Source organism: Chiloscyllium plagiosum, chromosome 50 (assembly GCF_004010195.1).
Source record: "Chiloscyllium plagiosum isolate BGI_BamShark_2017 chromosome 50, ASM401019v2, whole genome shotgun sequence".
NCBI lineage: Eukaryota > Metazoa > Chordata > Chondrichthyes > Orectolobiformes > Hemiscylliidae > Chiloscyllium > Chiloscyllium plagiosum.
The window spans coordinates 4,911,619-4,934,952 of record NC_057759.1 but is presented as its reverse complement, the minus strand read 5'-3'; the positions used below and the strand labels follow the sequence as shown (position 1 = coordinate 4,934,952).

The window sequence follows — 23,334 nt, the reverse complement described above, 5'->3', positions numbered from 1 at the left end:
GTAGACCTCTCTAGTTCTGAACCTGGATAAAAGATGGTCGTACATCTCTTATGAAATTAGTTTAAACACAACTGAATTTGTGGAAGTATCTCAAAATTATTTAGAGATGCACCGAGAACAGCCCTGTTGTCGCTGCCGCCTCTTGTTTCTGAGCTAGAAACCTCAGTGTGGAGATCATTGATAGGTCCTGGCTGACTTTTGTAGGTTTCTCAGAATCTCTCCAAGGCAAGAAACGCAAAATCATCTGAAATAGATTTTTTTTTCAATCATCTTCCCAAACATAATTTATTTTTTAAAACCTAAAATTATGGGGTCCTTTACTAGTTTAAGAAGAATGAAATGGGAAACTGAGCAGAGAGAAAACAGGAGGAAAAATGAGAGGACAAATAAAGGACGGAATGGTATAAAGCAAAGTTTGCTGCTATTATGAGACCAGTATGAAAAACCAATGGAGTCATTTTGCAATTCATATAAATTCACATTTCTGCCTCCATTTCAATGGAACTGAACAGTTAACTGTTCCCATTGAGTTATAGAAAAGACATGTGATGTTTCTCTGCTGCTTTTCTACGTATATTGCTTTGACATTATGTTTGCTTTATCGTTTCCAGGACACTGACAGAAATAATGACGTTTGTGTTTCAATCCCCTTCTGTTTTCCAGGGAATCTTATTTTCCGTGGGAGCACCCTAGGTAGGAATAAACTGCAAATTCCTTCATTAATCGATTGGAAACCTGAAGTCGTGCTGTGCATAGCTTTTCAGCGATCTTTCCCAAGCATGCAACAAATGGGATTGTATCCCAGTCTTTCTAGTCCGGACTTGTGATCATTTTGGAAAGGGGAACAGAAGATCAGTGTATTAATTAAATGGAGATAAAATGCAGAGAGCTGCAACAGAAAAGGGATTTGGTGTGGAGGGGATGTTTTTGTTGGAACGTATGCTTGAAACACAGAAAGCTCACGCACAGTTTAATCAGATAGGGAGAGGGAATGCAGATTCTTATTTCAATAGGTTGGAGTATAAGAATAGGGAAATCTTACTGCAACTGTAAATGTTGCTGGGGAAATCACATCTGGAGCACTGCGACAGATTTGCTTCCTTTCTTTGGGGAACGAGAACATTCATTGGAGGCAGTTCAGATAAATTTCACTGTGATGATCTCTGTTATAGAGGGATTGTCCTGTGTGCAAAGCTGAACAGCTCTACTGTATTAGCAGTGTTAATACTGAGATGATGTTTCCCCTCATAGGAGAGTGTCGGACTGGAGGGCAGTCTCAGAATAAAAGGGAACTTGTTGAAGACTGAATGGGGGAGGAATTTCTGCTCTTAGACGGTTGTGAGTCTTGGAACTCCTTGTCACAGAGAGCCGTGAGGGGAGGGGTGGGGAAGGTGGTGGGGGTAGAGTCCTTCTGTATGTTGAAGGCTGAGACAGATAGATCCTTGATCATTCAGGGAATCTAGGGAAGGGGCAGGAATGTGGATGTGAGGAATGTTAGATCAGCCAGAATCTAACTGGATGATGGAGCAGGGTTGACGGACAGAATGGCCTACTTGTATCTGTATGGCATTAAATGTGAGTATGAAGGCAGGGTCAATGATAGATGAACTGACAGATAACACTGATCAGACAATAAATGAAGGTTTTAATGGAATTGATACACAGAATTCATTTTCAAAAATTTGGAAAGTTAAAGGTTAAGTGCCACATTACAGATTCACAAGCAACAATCAAGGTGATGGCCCTGACAGACAATGGCAGTGGGCATTGCTGCAATATACTTGAGAACAACAATGTGGAAAATGGCCGTTACTGCCTCGTTTTTTGACATTCCATTGGGCATTAAATGGAAACTTGCACAGATCAGAACAAGCTATATCAGTTATAATAAATGTTAATGGGCATTAACTTCAGTTCTAGGCTGAATTTCCATAATAAGAGAGCAGCACACTTAGGAATACAGCAGACAAGAAGGAGAGAGAAGGAGGATGAGAGGGGAATTTGGATAGACTAGAGTGGGCAGGTAAATGACGTTTAACATTCAATTGATTCTTGAGAATAGGCATCTCTGAAAAAGTCCAGAATTTATTCTCTCTGACCCTTGTTGTCACCTTGAGAAGGTGGTAGTGAGCAGCCTTCTTGAAACACTGCAGTGTCTGTGCTGCAGGTAGACATAAAATGACCTTAGTTTTGGTGTGTGGTGGGGGGGGGGGGGTTGTGGTGAGTTCCCGGATTTTGACACAGTGGCACTTACGAAACAGCCAAATCATTCCAAGTTGGGATGGTGAATGGCTCGGAAGGGAACATGTAAGGGGTGGTCATTCCGTGTACCTGCTGCCCTTGTCCGACTAAATGGAAATGCTCATGAGTTTGGGAGGTGGTGTTTGAGGATCTATGATGAATTTCTGCATTGCTTGTTATAGATTGCAAATACTGCTGCTACTCGTAAACACAAAGGAGTTTGTCTTTGTGTTGATCACCAGGAGATGGGAGAAATGCCGAGTGAATATTTTGAGTCGGTTTTGCTGTGGAGAATTAATTAAAATCTAAAGAATGCAGAGAAATACACTGATGATTCAAAAACAGTTCACATCACAGAAAAGGAAGTTCGGGAAGTCTTAGAGAATATAAAGCTGGAAAAATCTCCCGAACTTGATTGAATGAATATTGTGGGAAGTAAGGAAGATAATTACGAGACCTCTCCCAGAAATATTAGCCTAACGATGGGTCAGGTGCCTGATGAATGGAATGTGGCGAAGGTTATACGTTTATTTTAGAAAGTTTGCAAGAAGAACCCAGGATCTATAGACTTCTGAGTCTGACTTCGGTTGTGGGTAAGATGTTGGAGATGATTATAAAATATATAATTTGTGATCATTTAGAGAGAGAGGAAAAATGATTAGAGGTACTCAGTATGGTTTTTGTTTGAGAAAAGTCGCCACAATCGAGATTGAGTTTTTTTGAGGAAGGTATCAAAAAGGTTGATGATGTCATTGCAGGAGACGTTGTTTTCTTGGATTTCAGTAATGCCTTTGACAAGTTTCGTCATGATAGACTACTTAATAAAGTTAGATCACATGGGATTCAGCGTGAGCTTTCCAATTAGATGCAGAATCAGCTTTATGGCAGCGATCAGAGTATCATGGTAGACATTTGTTTTTCAGACTGAAGGCCTGTCACCAGTGGTGTTCCACAGCAAATACTGCTGGGTCCTCTTGTTTATCATTTATATAAATGATTTGGTTGAGAATACAGAAGAAATGGTTATTATGTTTTTGGATAACGCTAATCGTTGGCATAGAAGACAGTGAAGAAGGTTTCAAAAGATTACAAAAGGCATCTTGTTCAGGTGGGTCAATGGAATGAAAATGCCAGATGGAGATCACAAATAAAGACTTGGGGCCGCATTGTTCAGGAGAGAGATTTAAAAAGTGAGTAAGAGGCAATTGCTTTACACTGAGAATTCTTCGAGTGTGGAAAGATCTTCCTGAGGAAGTGGTAGTTGCGGGTACAATTATTTTTAAAAGACATTTGGATGGATATGTGAATAGGAAATGTTTCGAGGGATACGGGTCAGGAGCAGGTAGGAGTTACTAGGTTAGTTTGAGGTTATGCATGTCATGGGCATTTTGGAAAAAAGGATCTGTTTCCATTCTGTATGATTGTATACTGAGCATCAGTGATAGAGGGAGTGGATATTTGGACGTGTGCCAAACAAGTAGGGGCTGCTTTGCCCCTAGATTGCATGGAGCTTCTCAAGTATTGATGGATCTGTATCTATTGGCAACTGCAGAGTACTCCAGCACGCTCCTCAGTTGTGCCTTTTCCATGGTGATCAGGCTTTGTGGGGAATCAGGGGTTGAGTTACTTTCTGCAGGATTCTCATCCCTGCTCTTGCAACCACATGGCAAGTCCCCTTGAATTTATAGTCCATACGAATAACCAGGATGTTGACATGGCGGGGTTTCAGTGATGGGAACATTATTAAATGTCAAAGGGCAAGAATTAGTTTGTCTCTAAGAGAAGATAACCATTGCCTGGCAAATTGAGGAACATTTTGCCATGGTTGGGGGAGGTCTGCTGCCAAACACAGAAAAAATATCATTGGGAGTTTTCTTCTTTGATGTTCGCAGGTTGAGTTGAGATTTGATTGAAGTGTTGGCATTGCTGAGAGGTGTTCACATTGTAATCAACCTGCATCTATTAAGGCTAAACATAAAGGGGTAGCATGGTGGCTCACTGGTTAGGCTGCTGCCTCACAGCTCCAGGGATTCGCATTCGATTCCAGCAGCTCCAGGGATTTGCGTTCGATTCCAGCGTTAGGCGACTGTGTGTGGAGCTGGCATATTCTAGAGTAACAGGGTAGATGAATGGGCCTGGGTGGGATACTCTTCAGAACCTGATGTGGACTCGTTGTGCCAAATGGCCTGTTTCTATCCTGTAGGCATTCTTCGATTCCATTATGTTAATCCGTCCACTTAACTCTTCTGAACATTAGATTTACTGATGCCTGTCAGTGAATGGTCCTTTGAAAGTGAAACATAGCAAGATAAATAGTTGGCATCACAGAAACACCGTGGGCGGCACGGTGGCACAATGGTTTGGGCGGCACGGTGGCACAGTGGTTAGCACTGCTGCCTCACAGCGCCAGAGACCTGGGTTCAATTTCCGCCTCAGGCGACTGACTGTGTGGAGTTTGCACATTCTCCGCATGTCTGCGTGGGTTTCCACCGTGTGCTCCGGTTTCCTTCCACGGTCCAAAAAACAATGTGCAGGTTAGTTGAATTGGCCATGCTAAATTGCCCGTAGTGTTAGGTGAAGGGGTAAATGCAGGGGAATGGGTCTGGGTGGGTTGCGCTTCAGTGGGTCGGTATGGACTTGTTAGGCCGAAGGGCCTGTTTCCACACTGTAAGTAATCTAATCTAATCTAAAACAAGACTTCACCGCGTTTACTGCGGTGAGAGATCAATAAATGCAATGATTGGATTCTCAACCTTCCTGCTTTTCTCTCTCTTTCTTTAGCTTTTGTAAAGCCTATGCTTCACGTATACCCCACAAGTGGTTTTGTAAAAGAAGGAGAGAATTTAAAATTGGAATGTGGGAAAGATAAAGCAGGAACTTTTTATTGGTACAAAAATGAAGCGCAATTCAAGAAGACACAGACCAATATTTATGAAATACTCGTGAACAGTAAAACTGGTGGATCTTATTCCTGCAAAAGACATTATCCTTGGTTCATGAGAGCACCTGCTGTAACTGTCATTATTCGTAAGTGGTTTTTTTTCATCATTCCTTCACAGGATGATGGCATCACTGGCTAGGCTAGTATTTATTGCCCGTCCCAGAAGACAGCTAAGGGTCTATCACATTGCTTTGTAATCAAGTTTGACTATGATTTACCTAGAAAACTCGACATGGAAGTGGAGTGTGCATTGATTTGGTGTTCCTGATCTTTCAGACCACTTTCAGCCAAATATGCATCTTTCAACATGAGTCACTTAGGTCAGGTGAGGAATCTGAACTAGGAGTTGGCAATTTCGCATGAGGAGAGGTTGAGTAAGTTAGGTCTGTACTCATGAGAGTTTAGAAAAATGAGAGGCGACCTTATTGAAAATTCTCAGGGGGTCCTAACAGGGGAGATGCAGAGAGAGGTTACTTCCCCTTGTCTGGGAGAGTCTGGGACTAGAGGGGCAGCATCATAAATTGAGGGAGTCGCCCATTAAAGACAAAGATGAGGAGGAATTTATTCTCGCTGTACACAGTGAATCTACGGAATTCATTACCACAAAGGGCTGTCGAAGCTGGGCCGTTCACACCAGCTGCGTCAAGCAATCTTCAACTCACCCTCCAAACCTCCTGCCTTTCACTTTAGCATGATGCACCCTCGTGTTATTGAGCCTTTTAACTACAGGGTACAGCTGCTTCCTCTGCCCCCTCTACGTATGCTTTATAATCTTACCCTTCTTTATCAGGTGGCACGGTCACTCAGTAGTAATCACTCCTGCCACAAAGTGCCAGGGACCCGGGTGATTGTCTGATTGGAGTTTGCACATTCTCCCAGTACTGCGAGGGTGCCACGGTTTCCTCCCACAATCCAAAGATGTGCTGGTTAAGTGAATTGGCCATGCTAATTTGCCCATGGTGTTAAGGGATGTGTAGGTTAAGCGCATTAGTCTGGAGTAAATGTCGAGTAATAGGTGTCTAGGTGGGTTACTCTTCACAGGGTCAGTGTGGACGTATTGGCCCGAAGTAAGGTTCCTCTGCTCCAAAGAAAACATCTGAGCTTATCCAGCCTCCCTACATTGCTGAAACGCCCCATTCTCCGCCAGTGCAATCACATCTTTCCGAATGAATGGAAACCGGAACTGCACACAGTGCTCCAGCTGTGGCCTCACCTAAGCCCTGTACAGTATCATAAATCATCTCCCCGCTTTTAGGACCGACACCATTGACTTATCAAGTGCAAGTTGTTGTATTTCAATCTGATTTTGTATCCAGCTTTTGTCACATTTATTTTGCAGTTTCCAAAGAAATGCTAACTCTGGATGCTAAGCATCAACATGCTCTGCGGGATGAGAAGATTGTAATGAACTGCCGGACTCCATTCCAGAACTTGAGAGGACATAAGCGTTTCCAGTGGTATCAGAATAACAAGTTCATAAAAGAAACTGAAGATGGTTCACTCACCATAGGAAGTGCCAAACATTCATATGAAGCATCTTATCGATGTGAATTAGGAATGAGTTATAGAAAGTGGGTTTCGAACAATCTAACTATCACAGTATCAGGTCAGTCATTCCTTCGTTTAGTTTGTGCCAGTGAATGTTTTGATGATTCTATGCTGCATCTGTGCAAACTGCTTTTAACAGGATGCTCCCAGTCATGGAGACTCGAGGACAGGAGCAGGGATGCTTCATCAATGATCTTCCCTCCATCATTAGGTCAGAAGTGGGAATGTTCACTGATTGTGCAATGATCAGTGAATCATGTTCAGCTCCATTCACCTCACAGTTGCTGAAGCAGTTCGTGTTCAAATGCAGCAAGGTCTGGACAATATCCAGGCTTGTTATGACAAGTGGCAAGTAACATCTGTGCCACACACCTGCCAGAAAATGGCCAGCAATAATACCAGACTCTCTAACCATTATCTACTTGATATTCAATGATGTTTACATGGTAGACACCCCATTATCACGATCCTAGGGTTTACCACTGACCAGAATCGAAATTGGTATCACGACATAAACACAACAGCTCCAAGACCAGGTCAGCGGTTGGGAATTCCACAGCAAATACATTACCTCCTGACTTCCTGAAGCCTGTCCAACATCAACAAGGCACAAGTCGGGAGTATGATGGAATATTCCCCACTTGTCTGGATGTGTGCAGTTTCAAGAAAACTCGAGAAGCTGGTCAGTATCCAAATAAGGCGTTTGATAAGGTTCCCCATTGTAGACTAATGGTGAAAGTAAAGTCACATGGTGTGCAGGGTGTTCAGGCTAGGTGGATAAAGAACTGGTTGAGCAAGAGGTGACAGAGAGTAGTAGTTGAAGGAAGTTTCTCGAAATAGAGAAAAGTGACCAGTGGTGTTCCACGGGGTCAGTATAGGGGGGCACTGTTGTTTGTAATATACATAAATGATCTAGAAAAGTGCACTGTTGCTTTGATCAGCAAGTTTGCAGACGACTCAAAGAATGGTGGAGTAGCAGAAAGCATAAGGGACTGTCAGAGAATACAGAAGGGTATAGATAGACTGGAGAGTGGGGCGGAAAAGTGGCAGATGGCTTTCAATCCGGACAAATGTGAGGTGATGCATTTATGCAAGTTTAATTCTAGAGCGAATCATACAATGAACGGAAGAGCCTTGGAAAACGTTGATGGGCGGAGAGATCTGGGAGTTCAGGTCTATTGTACCCTGAAGGTTGCTGCACAGGTGGATAGCGTGGTCAAGAAGGCATATAGTATACTTACTTTCATTAGACGGGGTATTGAGTATAAGAGCTGGCAAGTCATATTAAAATTGTACAAGACATTGGTTCGGTCGCATTTAGAATACCGTGTACATTTTTGGTGGCCACATTGCCAAAAGGATGTGGACGCTTTGGAGAGGGTGCAGAGAAGGTATACGAGGATGTTGCCTGGTCTGGTATGAAGAGAGGCTGATTAGGTTAGGTTTATTTTCACTAGATAAAAGGAGATTTGAGGGGGACCTGATCGAGGTTTACAAAATCATGAAGGCTATGGACAGGGTGGACAGAGATAAGCTTTTTCCCAGGTTGAAGGATTCAATAACGAGAGGTCATGCAGAAATTTAATGAAAATCCTCAGATAGCACTTTCCAAACACACGACCCATTCCATCTAGTAGAACAAGAGCAGCAGATACATGGAAGCACCATCCCCTCCAAGTTTCCCCTCTGAGCCATTCACCATCGTGATTTGTAAATGAATCAATAGTTTGTTCAGTATCACTTTGTGAAAATCATGGAATTCCCTCCCTAAACACACTGTACAGCTCTGTCCAGCACATGGACTGCAGTGAATCAAGAAGGCAGCTCACCACCACCCACTCAAAGAGACTACTAGGTACAAAAGCTGAGATATTAGCCAGTCCGCGATACTCATTTGCCACCATTGAATAAAAAACAATGTTTTGCTGCAATTGTACAGAGTGAGACCATACCCAGTAGTATTATGTGTGCAGTTTGGGTCTCAGTATATAAGGAAGGCTGCAGAGGGAGGACAGCAAAGGGTTCCCAGGTTGCTTCATGTGATGGCAGGACTGACAGGTGAAGAGAGATTGGATTTATTCGGATAATGTTCACTGGAGTTCACAAGAAAGAGGAGGGAATTTCTAAGAAAACTATGCAGTTCTACAAGGAGATATTAATTGATGTTTCGTGTCAATTTTCACTATTGAGAAAGAAATGTAGGCTTGAGAGCTCAAGGAAATCAATACTGGTGTTTTAAAAACAGTTCACATTGCAAAAGAAGAAGTGTTGGAAGTCTTAGAAAACATTAACGTTGATAAATTGCCAGGACCTTATCAAATTGCCAGAATGTTTTGGAACATCATGGAGGAAATTGTGCTTCAAGCAGAAACGTTTCTGTCATCTATAAATATGGTGAAGTAGTGGAGGACTGGAGGGTGGCTCATGTTGTGCAGTTGTTAAAAATAGGCTGTAATGAGAAGCCTTGAAAATATAGACCAGTGAGGCTGTTGGAGATGGTTATGAAAGATAGGATGTACGTGCATTTGGAGAAGCAAGGATTGATTATGAAGAGTCAGCACGGTTTCGTACGAGGAACTTCGAAACTCTCAAACATGATTGAATTTTCTAATGAAGTTATACAAATACAGAGTGACAGACGTTATTTAATTGGAACTTAGTGAAATCTTTAACAAAGTTCCGCATGGTAAACTAATTAGTACAGCGTGTTTTGAGAAGATTTGTAGTTCAGATTGGGGTTCTGGATGTAGGTTTGCTCACTGAGCTGGCAAGTTCAGTTTTAGACGTTTGGTCATCATACTAGGTAACCTCTTCAGTGAGCCTCTGGAAAAAGCCTTCAACTGGAAACTCACTGAAGATGTTACCTCGTATGGCAACGAAACTTCTGGAAATGAACCTTCCAGCTCAGCGAGCAACCCTAATTCCAGTACTAATTAGCACAGTTAGAACACATGGGATTCAGGATGAACTTGCCATTTGGATACAAAATTGGTTTAATGGCAGAAAACAGACTAATTAAAGAAGATTCTTTTTCAGATTAGAGACCTGTGGCCAGTAGTGCTCCGCAGGGATTGGGGCTGGATCCACTGTTGTTTTTTGTTTACATAAATGATATGATTGAGAATATTGGAGGTATGGTTAGTAAGTTTGCAAATGACACCAAAACTTGTCGTCTCATGAATGGTGAAAAGGGTTATCGAAGATTACAAAGAAATCTTGATCAATTCCATCAAAAGGGCAGATGAGTGGCATGTGAAGTTTAATTTGGATAAATATGTAATATTGCATTTTTGTAATACGAACAAGGACAAGGTTTGTACAATTAATGATAGGGCCTTGGGTAACGTGATAGAAATGAGAGATACACGGGTTCAGTTACATAATTCTTTGAAATTTGTGTCACATGATGGTTAAGACGATATTTAGCATGCTTTCCTTCATTGGTTAGACGTTTGATAATAGGAGCTGGGATGTCAAATCGAGGTTGGTGAGGTCTCTTCTAGAATATTGATTGCAGCTCTGGTCGCTTTGTTATAGGAAGGATATTGTTAAACCAGAGAGGGTACCGAAAACACTCACCAGAGTGTTGCTGGGAATGGAGGGTTTCATGACATCAAAATAGATAGGAAAAATATTTCACTGGAGCGGAGGACATTGATGTCTGACCTTATTGAGATTGATAAAATCATGAGGAGCATAGATCAAGTGAATTACAGGGGTTCTTTGCCGTCGGGTGGGGAGAACAGACTTTAAAAAAGGTCATTAGGTGCAACTTTGTTTTAACACAGAGTGGTTGGTGTGTGTAATGGATTGCCAGAGGAAGTATTGGATACTGGTGAAGTTACAACGTTTGGAAGACATTTGGACAAGTTCACTTCAGGACATCCCAGAAAATCTCCAATTTAACGACTGCAATTCCCCCTCCCACGTGTTCAACAATCCTCTCCAATGCATCTTCTCCAGTTATCACTCATGGAACATAGAACATAGAAAAATACAGCGCAGTACAGGCCCTTTGGCCCTCGATGTTGCGCCGATCCAAGCCCACCTAACCTACACTAGCCCACTATCCTCCATATGCCTATCCAATGGCCGTTTAAATGCCCATTAAGAGGGAGAGTCCATGAACTCACGACTCGCTGAGTGAAGAATCTACTCCTAACATCTGTCCTATACCTACCACCCCTTAATTTAAAGCTATGCCCCCTAGTAATAGCTGACTCCATACGTGGGAAAAGGTTCTCATGGTCAACCCTATCTAAACCCCTAATCATCTTGTACACTTCTATCAAGTCACCCCTAAACCTTATATTCTCCAATGAAAACAGCCCCAAGTGCCTCAGCCTTTCCTCATACGATCTTCCTACCATACCAGGCAACATGCTGGTAAACCTCCTCTGCACCCGTTCCAGTGCCTCCACATCCTTCCTATAGTATGGCGACCAAAACTGCACACAATACTCCAGATACGGCCGCACCAGAGTCTTATACAACTGCAACATGACCTCAGGACTCCGGAACTTAATTCCTCTATCAATAAAAGCCAGTACACCATATGCCTTCTTCACCGCACTATTTACCTGTGTGGCAACTTTCAGAGATCTGTGTACATAGACACCAAGATCCCTCTACCCATCCACACTGCCAAGTATCCGACCATTAGCCTAGTACCCCATCTTTTTGTTACTTTTACCAACGTGAATCACCTCACACTTACTTACATTGAACTACATTTGCCAAATTACTGCCCAGCTATGCAGTTTATCTATATCCCGCTATGACCTGACACATCCTTCCTCACTGTCATCAACTCCACCGACTTTTGTATCGTCCGCAAACTTGCTCACCCAACCTTCTAGCCCCTCCTCCAGGTCATTTATAAAAATGACAAACAGCAATGGTCCCAAAACAGATCCTTGCGGAACACCGCTAGAAACTGCACTCCAAGATGAACCTTTACCATCAACTACTACCCTCTGTCTTCTTCCAGCCAGCCAATTCCTAATCCAAACCTCCAACTCACCCTCAATGCCATATCTCCGTATTTTTTGCAGTAGCCTACCATGGGGAACCTTATCAAATGCCTTACTAAAATCCATATACCGCTTTACCCTCGTCCACCTCCTTAGTCACCTTCTCAAAGAATTCAATATAGTTTGTGAGGCACGACATGCCCTTCACAAAACCATGCTGACTATCCTTGATCACATTATTCCTATCCAGATGTTCATAAATCCTATCCCTTACAATTCTCTCTAAGACTTTGCCCACAACAGAAGTGAGACTCACCGGCCTAGTTACTAGGGTTATCCCTACTTCCCTTCTTGAACAAGGGAACCACATTTGCTATCCTCCAGTCTTTTGGCACTATTCCTGTAAACAACGAGGACATAAAAATCAAGGCCAATGGCTCTGCAATCTCCTCCCTTGCTTCCCAGAGAATCCTGGGATTCTTTATTAGTGGTGCTGGAAGAGCACAGCAGATCAGGCAGCATCCAAGGAGCTTTGAAATCGACGTTTCGGGCAAAAGAATGCAATCAGACCCAGGGGACTTATCTATTTTCACCCTTTCCAGAATTTCCAAAAGCTCTTCCCTACATAACTCAAAGCCGTCCATTCTAATTAATTGTGAGTCAGTATTCACATCGGCAACAATATCCTGTTCCTGAGTGAATACTGACGAAAAGTATTCATTCAGTGTCTCCTCAATCTCTTCAGCCTCCACACGCAACTTCCCACTACTATCCTTCACTGGACCTATTCCTACCCTAATCATTCTTTCATTCCTGACATACCTATAGAAAGCCTTTGGGTTTTCCCTAATCCTACCAACAAAGGAATTTTAATGTCCCCTCCTTGCTGCTCTTAGCTCTCTCTTCAGATCCTTCCTGGCTACCTTATAACTCTCAATCGCCCCAATTGAACCTTCACGCCTCATCTTTACATAGGCCACCCTCTTCCCTTTAACAAGGGATTCCAATTCCTTATTAAACCACGGCCCCCTCACACGACCCTTTCCTCCCTGCCTGACAGGTACATAATTATCAAGGACACTCAATAGTTGCCCCTTGAACAAGTTCCACATATCATTTACACTCTTGCCTTGCAGTCTACTTTTCCAAGCCACACATCCTAAGACATGCCTCACCGCATTGGACATTCATGCCGTTCTGTAAACAACAGCCGCAGAAACAATATTGTATTCAATTACAGTGTGCAAGTTTTTGGTCAGGGTAATCCCTCAATCCACCATTACCATGCATCCGATTTATTGTGTTGTGTCAAATGCGGGTTAATTTGCCAGAGTCAGAAACATTTCTATGTAATACAAATGGGAACCCTTTAAAGATAGCATACTGGCTACTTGAATTCCAAAGAGTAGAACTAACATCTGATACACAGTGCGAAACGATCCCAAGGCCAACAGACAAATAGTCCAGCCACGTTTCGTCGTAAGTTTTGATGGATGATGAATAAAGTCACTGGAGAAATCATAATTTCCCTGCCCCCAGCTATAACTCTTGCCCTGCAGTGCACACCTATCCCTCTCCATCACTAGAGTAAAAGTCATCGAATTGTGGTCACTGTCCCCAGAGTGCTCACCTACCTCCAATTCTAACACCTGGCCTGGTTCGTTACCCAGAACCAAATCCAGTATGGCCTCACCTCTTGTTGGCCTGTCTACATATTGTGTCAGGAAACCTTCCTGCACTGATCCATCTAACGAACTCGAGCTATAGCTTTCCCAGTCAATATCTGGAAAGTTAAAGCCCCCATAAAAACCACCCTATTACTTTCACTCTTCTCCTGAATCATCCTCGCAATCCTTTCTTCTACGTCTCTAGGACGATTAGGAGGCCTGTAGAAAACTCTTAACAGGGCGACCTCACCTTTCCTATTCCTAACCTCAGCCCAAACTACCTCAGATGGCAAGTCTTCATCAATCGTCCTTTCCACCGCTGTAATACTATCTTTGACAAGCAATGCCACACCTCCCCCTTTTTTACCCCCACCTCTGACCCTACTAAAACATTTAAACCCTGGAACCTGCAAAAGCCAATCCTGTCCCTGTTCTACCCATGTCTCCCTAATAGCCACAACATCGAAATCCCAGGTACCGACCCACGCTGCAAGTTCACCTACCTTATTTTGTATACTGCTTGCATTGATGTATACATACTTCAAGCCACTTTCCTGTTTACAGGCACCATCCTTTGAAATTGATGCCATGTTCCTAACCTCCCTATACTCCAGGTCCTGCACCCTAAAGCTACAGTCTAGGTTCCCATGCCCCTGCAGAGTTATTTTAAACACCCCCCCACCCCCAAAGAGCACTAGCAAACCACCCCGCTAGTAGGCAGCCTGTCTCCCCAATATAGAGGAGGCCACATCGGGTGCAGCAGATGCAATAGATGATGTGTGTGGAGGTGCAGGTGAATTTGTGGTGGATATGGAAGTGTCCCTTGGGGCTATGGAGGGAAGCAAGGGGGGAGGTGTGGGCGCAAGTTTTGCATTTCTTGCGGTTGCAGGGGAAGGTGGCAGAAATGACGGCGGATGATACGCTGTACATGGTGGGGTGGCAGGTGAGGACCAGTGGGGTTCTGTCCTGGTGGCAGTTGGAGGGGCGGGCCTCAAGGCGGAGGAGCGGGAAGTGGAAGAGATGTGGTGGAGGGCATCGTCGACCATGTCTGGGAGCAAATTGCGGTCCTTGAAGAAGGAGGCCATCTGGGTTGTACGGTTTTGGAACTGGTCCTCCTGGGAGCAGATGCGGCGGAGACGAAGGAATTGGGAATATGCGATGGCATTTTTACAGGGGGCAGGGTGGGAGGAGGTGTAGTCTACGTAGCTGTGGGAGTCGGTCGGTTTATAGTAAATGTCCGTGTCGATACGGTCACCTGAGATAGAAATGGAAAGGTCTTGGAAGGGGAGGGAGGAGTCTGAGACGGTCCAGGTGAATTTGAGGTCGGGGTGGAAGGTGTTGGTAAAGTGGATGAACTGTTCAACCTCCTCGTGGGAGCACGAGGCAGCGCCGATACAGTCATCGATGTAACGGAGGAAAAGGTGGGGGGTGGTGCCAGTGTAGCTGCGGATGATAGACTGTTCCACATATCCTACGAAGAGGCAGGCATAGCTTGGGGCCCATGCGGGTGCCCATGGCTACTCCTTTGAATTGGAGGAAGTGGGAGGATTGGAAAGAGAAGTTGTTCAAGGTGAGGACCAGTTCAGTCAGTCGAAGGAGGGTGTCAGTGGAAGGGTACTGGTTAGTGAGAAGGGTGGAGAAGTTGAGGCGGTTAATATCGCGGCGGCAGTTGGCTATGAAGAGATCGAGGGCGGGTAAGAGGCCAGAATGGAGTTCTTGGACTAAGGGGGACAGAACCGTGTCGAGGTATGCAGAGATGAGTTCGGTGGGGCAGGAGCAGGCTGAGACAATGGGTCGGCCGGGGCAGTCAGGTTTGTGGATCTTGGGCAGAAGGTAAAAACGGGCCTTGCGGGGTTGTGGGACTATGAGGTTGGAGGCGGTGGATGGGAGATCCCCCGAGGTGATGAGGTTATGGATGGTTTGCAAGATGATGGTTTGGTGGTGGGAGGTGGGGTCATGGTCAAGGGGGCAGTTGGAGGAGGTGTCCGCGAGCTGGCGTTTAGCCTCAGCGGTGTCCCCCCAGACATGGTCGACGATGCCCTCCACCGCATCTCTTCCACTTCCCGCTCCTCCGCCCTTGAGCCCCGCCCCTCCAACCGCCACCAGGACAGAACCCCACTGGTCCTCACCTGCCACCCCACCAGATCATCCGCCGTCATTTCTGCCACATCCAAACGGACCCCACCACCAGGGATATAGTTCCCTCCCCTCCCTTATCAGCATTCCGAAAAGAGCACCCCCTCCGTAACTCCCTCGTCAGGTCCACACCTCCCACCAACCCAACCTCCACTCCCGGCACCTTCCCCTGCAACTGCAAGAAATGCAAAACTTGCGCCCACACCTCCTTCCTTACTTCCCTCCAAGGCCCCAAGGGACTCTCCCATATCCACCACAAATACACCTGCACCTCCACACACATCATCTATTGCATCCGCTGCACCCGATGTGGCCTCCTCTATATTGGGGAGACAGTCCGCCTACTTGCGGAGCGGTTCAGAGAACACCTCTGGGACACCCGGACCAACCAACCCAACTACCCCGTGGCTCAACACTTCAACTCCCCCTCCCACTCCACCAAGGATATGCAGGTCTTTGGACTCCTCCATCGCCAGACCACAACAAAACGACGGTTGGAGGAAGAGCGCCTCATCTTCCGCCTAGGAACCCTCCAACCACAATTCTCCTGTTCCTTGGATGCTGCCTGACCTGCTGCGCTTTTCCAGCAACACATTTTCAACACCCATATAAGGCAACACCCAACACCCATACAGCTCCATAAATGTGACCTACATGATGCAAGTGGGTATGTGGATATGAGTGTTTAGTATTGATGTATACCTGTCAGTTCCTGCTTGGTGAATGTGTGAGTGTAGTTATCAAACTGTAACATTCATTATATGGTCAATATATTTACATATTCACACTGCAAAGACTGGCAGGGTCCAATTGATAGCTATTGAATCATAAAAATAATACAGTACAGAGGGGGCTATTCATCCCATCTTCTCCATGCCAACCCAAAGACCCCAGATACCCTTGTATTATTTACCATCACTATTGCCTACAGCATACTTTAATTTTATGTCTGAGAGTGTCATATGATATCAGTAAGAACTGTCAGTCCTGTGTCCACATATCTGTGCTTTCTAATCTGCCTCATTCTCTGTCCTGCCTTATACACTTACAACATTTTAAAAATGTTGTGTCAATTTTCATGTTGTACTTGTATATCGTCTTCTCCGCGTCTCGACTCGCATTTGACTTCAGCTGACACAGGAAACTGTTCTGACCGATAGTATTTGACACTGCACGAATGGCAAGGGGGCTGAATGGCCTCCTGCTATTCTGATTTCTTATGGTCCTAAAATTCCTTCCTGGACACGGGGCCCTAAACTGTACTCAAATCTGAATGTGAGTTGAAAGCAGATTAATGATATTTATTTATTCACACTAGATTGTCGAAAATATCGGGGATAGGTTGACTGGAATGATACTTGTAAATTATTCCCGAAACAATGTGGAATTGAATGTTTTCGGAACAGTTTCCAGTGTAATTAAAGCCTGTGCTGAGCTGTAATGATGCAACTCTGCTTTCAATCTTAGATGGAAATGTGGCTTTCCATGTTGTCCCAGTTTTACCTTTGGAAGGAGAGACAATGAAACTGAACTGTCGGTACAAATACAATAGTCAGTCGGAGAGAAAATTTGCCTTTTATAGAAAAGGCAAGATGATTCATTCACTGAGGTCTACAAATGGTGAATCTGCGTACAACATTAAAATAAACAGCGTTGCTGACAGTGGATTGTACAGCTGTAAAATTTCCTGGCACACATCACGGTCTGTTGATGTTCACGTTCAAGGTACATACCTGATGTTACATTCTGTGGGAGGCAATGGTTATATTTCTCTGGGTTGTGGATTTAAACATCGGAGACATTCTGAATTATGCAGTACAGAAGAGTCTCTTCGCCCCATTATGTCTTTACTACCAAAGGAAAACTAAATCTAAACTAACCCCACTTTTCAGCAGTAGGTCCCTCGGCCTTAAATGTTATGACATTTTAATTTGTCGTCCAAGTACCTTTTGAGGATTGTGAGGTGTCCCTCTTCAACTACCCTCCCAGCCAGTGCATTTCAAACCTCTACCACCTTCTGGGTGAAACAATCCTTAAATTCCCCCTTTGCTTTTCACTTTAAAAGTATGCCCCCTTGTTATTGACCTTTACCAAGGGAACAGCTGCTGCCGATTCACCCATTCATGCTCCTCATAACTTTACACGTAAACCTGTACGATGTTCGCCCTCCGCAACCTTCTGCGCCCCAGAGAAAACAATCCAAGCTTATTCCCTGTCTCGATACCAACAGCCCTCCCCCTTAAAGAGAAGCCATTCTCTCCATCTCTAATTTCAATCTGCCTCACCCCTTTATCCTGAAACGACAACTTCTCGTTCTAGACTGTCCTACATTAGGAAACATCCTTTCCCTGTCTCATTTGTCAATCCCCCTCCCTTTAATGGTTTATGAGCAATGGGAAAGGTAGTAAAGTCACCATAGTCCCTCTTTCTCATTAGCGAGTTACGAGACTGGGTGGTGGTTTAATTTGAGGGTTATCACACATATGAGGAGAGATGAGATGGAAAGCACTTCATGGTGATCTAGGAGGAATTGTACCCACGCTGCAGTCTGCATCAGTCTGCATCACAAACCGACTGTTAAGCCGTCTGAACTAGCCAGAAACAGCCACATTACCTCCTCTCATCCTTATAAAGTTTGACTAAGCTGCTCATTCTCTCCTCATAATACAAGCCTTAGATTCTGGTGGGATCTAGGGAAACTGCAAGCAGTTCACGTGGCCCCTGATTAGGGTTGTGATACATCATCGCCAAATAGAGTCAGCGAGGCATCCACCCTTCACCCCAACTCATCCAAGCTGAAAAGGCTTCCTAAACTACACGAGTCCCATTTACCTGTGTTTGGTGCGTATCCTTCTAAACGGTTCCTCGTCATTTACCTGTTCAAATGTCTTTTAAATGTTGTTATTGTACCAGCCTCCTCCACTTCCTCTGGCAGCTCAGTCCTTACACACACCACCAACTTTTTAAAAAGGATCCCCCTCAGCTTCTTTTTAAATTGTTCTCCTCTCACTTAACACTATGCCATCAAGTTTTGAAGTCTCCTACCCTGGGGAAAAGACCTTAGTTATTCACCTTATCTATTCTGCTCATAATTTTAAAATCTCCATGAGGTCACCCTCAGCCTCCTGTGCTCCGGAGAAATAAGTTCCGACCTAACCAAACTTTACTTGTAACTCTGACCGTCCAGTTTCTTTCAAATCATTGCAAATATTTTTCGCACATTTTCCAGTTCTATAATATGGTACATCTTTCATCGTGAAATCATCTCTCTCTCATGTGCCGCATATTAAGAAATGTGCAGTGCCAATTAAGGAGGTGTTGAAAAGGTTAAAAGACGTTGATCTGTAGGGGAAATAAAAATTGTGGCTGCTCTCTGTTTAATTGAGGCAAAGATCGTGATTTGGTTTGAGGCCAGTATTTTACATCATAACGAGTATGGTCTGAGGAAAACGATGGGGAATCTGTCCTCAGTTGAGGAGGGTGAGCGAGTTAGACCACAAACGTTCAAGGTGGATTGACTAGCATAGCAAAGGAGATACAAATAATTTCGAAAGACTGACTATTATGGTTCAGATTATGAAGTCAAAACTTTAATGTTTTATTTATGAAGGAATTGTCGAAAAATTCATAAGAAAGGAGACATTGGAGTTGAGTCATCAGATGGCTGCAGATTCCAGCCACGCATCAGAGATATGATGGCATGGTGGAGTTACCAATGGGCTATTAATGCAGACACCCAAGGAATGTTCTTGGGATCTGTGTTGAAATCCCGCTGTGGAAGTTGACTTTGCAAGGGTGTAAAAACGATTTGTGGAGGATTTCCGTGATATATGTAGGCTGGGACCTTTTTTTCCAGGAAGCTCAGGAGTCTGAGGAGTGACATTATACAGGTTTATAAAATTGGCAGAGGCATAGATAACGTGAATAGCCAAGGTATTCACGTTAGGAAAAGCGTTTGGATTAGGAGAGTTCAAAACTGCAAGGCATAGATTTAAAGCGAGAGGGGAAAGATTTAAAAGGTCCTAAGGGGGTAACGTTTTAGCACAACGTGGTGTGTATATGAAAATGTTGCCAGACAAAGTAATGGAAACAGGCACAATTGCAACATTAAAAAAGAAGTTTGGATACGTACATAGAAAGGAAAGATTAAGAGGGAGTGGGGGAAATAGTAGCAAATGTGATTGGATCGGTTTAGGAAACCTAGTCAGCATGGATGAGTTAGGCAGAAGGGCCTGTTTCCATTCTGTATGACTCTATGAATCGAAGAATCTATTGGAATCAAAATAGAATTTGAAATCTGGAACGCAAGAGAGAGATACAGTTTTGCCCTCTCCTCTGGCTTTTGACACTAAATTCTCACATTTTTCGCCCGGTGTCACTGTTGTGCCTTTCACTCTGTGATGATAACAGTTAATTGATGAGCCCTCATTGTGTGTTACATTCCAGAACGCTTTGCTAAGCCCGTGCTGAGTGTGGGGCCGACGGCTGAAGTATTCGAGGGGTTCCCGATTACACTGACGTGCATTGTTCGGGCGGCAAGGCCCTCCGTCCAGCTTCACTATTCATTTTACAGAGACAACGCTGCCCTGGAGGCCGTGCATCATCATGGTGCCGTGTACACCATCAATGCAGCCACTGCAAACCTTTCCGGGAATTATGCATGTGAAGTGATCGAGACAGTTTACAGTCTGAGGAAGAGGAGCAACAGCATTCACATTTCTGTTAAACGTAACTATCTGTCAGTATTATAGAGTCCCCAGCACAAATTAGAGGCTTATCGAACCATTGAGTCAGAAACAGCCATCTCACTATTCTCTAATCCCTATTTCCCCAACACGTGGCATAGTAGACTTGTCTATGTGAGTACAAATCTCAATACTCTTCAATGTGATGAGGGTTTCTGCCTCTCCCACCCTTACCGGCAGTGAGTTTCAGATCCTTTGAGTGAAAATATATTTCCTCACCTCTCCTCTAAACTTCCTACCCCTAACCTTCAATCTATCTTCTACTCCACCGTGATTGATCCCGTGAAGGGGTAAAAGTTTCTTCCTGTCGACACTATTTATGCCCCCTCATCAATTTATACATCTCAATCATGGCATCTACCGTCGTCTGAATCTCCCCTGCTCTGACGAAAACCCTGATCTGTCCAATTTATTTCCATCACTGAAACTCTCCAGCCCCCAAGGTAACATCCTGGTAAATCCCCCTCTGCACCCTCTCCCAGTTCTATCCCATCCTTCCTAGAATGTGGATTCCAGAACAAGGTGCAGTACTCTCACTGTTGTAGCACGAATTCATTCCAAAAACAACCAAATCTGACGTCGAGCTGACATGATGAAAACAACGTTGACTGGCCTTGAAGGATTGTTAGGAATCTCCCTCACTGACACCGTCTCGGGACTTTCTTCCTCTCGTTTTGATTGCTGAGCTTTGCCAAGTCCAGAATATCTACAGGCTGAAATCGCGATATATTGGAGACCCAGAGAAAAACAGGATCCCTACTCTCTGCGTGAAAACATTTTGTCCTCATCTCACTCGGTGCCCATGTCCAATAGACTGTGACTCCCTAGTTCTGTACTCCCCCCTACCATCCTCACCATCACTACAACCACCAATTCGCAATTCATCGTGAGCATCTTTCCTGTGTTTACCCTCCCTTCTTCTGTTCAACGTTTATGGGTTTATTTGCGTTTCTGATCTCATTCATCACTACTCCAGTGAGTATTCTCATAATAGATGCAGTCTTTCTTCATCCGTGAGTCCGGCCACCCCAGGAATCAATCAGAAAAACTTTCACTGCCCTCCCTCTATAGTGAGTACATCATTCCTCCGATAAGGAGACCACAAACTGCACACATAATGCTCCCGGCATGGTCTCATGGAATGGAAACTTGGACTAATGTGAGGTGGTGCATTTTGGGAACTCAATTGCAAGAGGAAAGTATGCATTAAATGGCAGGATCCTTGGGAGCATTGTTATACAGAGGGAGCTTGGGGTGCAAGTCCATAGTTTCCTGAAGGGGACAACGTAAATGGATGAGATGGTAAAGAAAGCGCATGGCATGCTTGCCTTCACTGGTCAGGGCGTTGAGTATACAAATTGGCAAGTCATCTTGCAGCTGTATGAGACATTATTCCATTACATTTGCAGACTGTGTGCAGCCCTCGTCCCCAAATAATTGGAAGGATGTGCAGGCTTTGGAGAGGGTGCAAAGGAGGTTTACCAGATTGTCAGCAAACCAGCCGTCAATTTCTCGTCCATAAAATTTACTTAACGTCGCCCCCTTGATATTTATGAATACCAGACAGAAACAGGCCCATATTCTGATATCTGTGGAATAACACCTAACGGGACACAAACCCATGACGAAACTGATATGTATCTATTATTATAACCTAGCGCCAAGGATGAGTTTCAAAATGATCAATTGGTCTTCACGTTTCCCTGGGTCTCACGCTTTATCTAAATCTTACTATTTTCTTGATTTCAAGTTCAGCTTTTGGATTATCCCCCTCTGCATTTCTCCGTATGTGTTGGGCTTGGCTTGCATTAACGAAGAGCAAGGCTTATTGTTATGGACCAGGCTCGACTCTTTCAAACCATTTCAAGAATGTAGCCCAGACCCTAACATTGCTAGTTATTTTAAGCAGGTGTATAGTATATATTCCAGGAGGGATGCAGTTGTTCAAACCAGGTAGTTTTAAATAAAATAGAATTTATTTAAAGGAATACCGAGAGAAACACAGATAAAAGAGAACTGAACACTGAATAACTTAACCTGTCCAAAATCCCAATAGATCAACCCAACTTAATGATGCTGTTCCAAATACTTGCACCTTCTCCATAAACACCCCTTGGGACAAAAGATAAAATGAAACACAGGTTCTTTCAGGAGAGATGTCATAGAGAGGGTATTAGCATGGAGCTGCTTCTTTGGGTCCAGTAGCTTTCAAACTACCTGACTGCTTTTAATGTAATAAGACAGCACCAGATTATAGTCGAACAGACTTTTTGGGAAATCCTAGCTGTCAGATCGCTTCTCCTTCATCAGGCAACTGGGAGCAGGATAATAATACACTGAATTTGTAGCAAAAGATAACAGTGTCATGCAACTGATATCGTGTATTGAACATAACTAGATTGCTGTGAAGTCTTTCCTCTTTTAGAATTGGTTGCAGGTTTCTCCTGTCTCATCTGTCAATCTGCTATTTGCATCCTATGATTAAAATTAAACATTATAAAGTTACCACCATCCCACGCTATCATGTGTGAGGGGGATAGCTTGTGGATTAATTTGAGGATCACCACAGCTCAGGCAAGGGGAGAGATTGGGAATGAGAATCCTTCATGGTCACTCCAACTGGTGCAATAATTGAGCCACACTGTTGGCATCACTGTGTGTCCATCCAATCGAGCTAACCAATAAACAGTGATGCATTTTTCTCTCATCCTTCTAACCTCTGAACAACCTCGACAGTCTCTCCTCATAAAACAACCTTAATTTCTGTGGAATCTGTTACAATCTGTAAATATTACCCATGTCAATGGTTGTGACACATCATCGCCAAATAGAGTCAGGTCAGGCAGCATGGAAATAGGCCCTTTGTCCTCACTTGTCCATGCTGACCAGATTTCCCAACGTGAACTTGTCCTATTTGCCTATGTTTGGCCTATATCCCCCTAAAGCTCTCCTATCTATGTAGCTGTCCATATATCTTTTAACTGTCGTAATTTTTCCGGCATCTACTACTTCCTCTGGAAGCTTGTTCACCCCCCATCACCTCCCCCCCCCCCCCCCCCCCCCCCCCCCCCCCAACCACCCAC

General features: G+C 44.1%; 1 protein-coding gene across 11 annotated transcripts in view; it reads left to right on the top strand.

Annotated features, from left to right (window-relative positions):
- Positions 1–23,334, top strand: part of LOC122544513 (platelet endothelial cell adhesion molecule-like) — a 50,120-nt gene that overhangs the window by 5,105 nt on the left and 21,681 nt on the right. For 6 of the 11 annotated variants that reach the window (XM_043683758.1, XM_043683750.1, XM_043683751.1 and 3 more), the window contains 6 exons: positions 664–693; positions 3,165–3,349; positions 5,023–5,268; positions 6,522–6,788; positions 16,974–17,231; positions 19,953–20,234. In XM_043683758.1, the coding sequence (XP_043539693.1) occupies positions 3,235–3,349; positions 5,023–5,268; positions 6,522–6,788; positions 16,974–17,231; positions 19,953–20,234 (1,168 nt within the window). In that variant the 5' untranslated portion in view covers positions 664–693; positions 3,165–3,234. Of the gene's footprint in view, positions 1–663; positions 694–2,293; positions 2,835–3,164; positions 3,350–5,022; positions 5,269–6,521; positions 6,789–16,973; positions 17,232–19,952; positions 20,235–23,334 lie in introns of those variants that run through there. The other 5 variants (XM_043683756.1, XM_043683760.1, XM_043683754.1 and 2 more) reach the window with 5 other exon arrangements.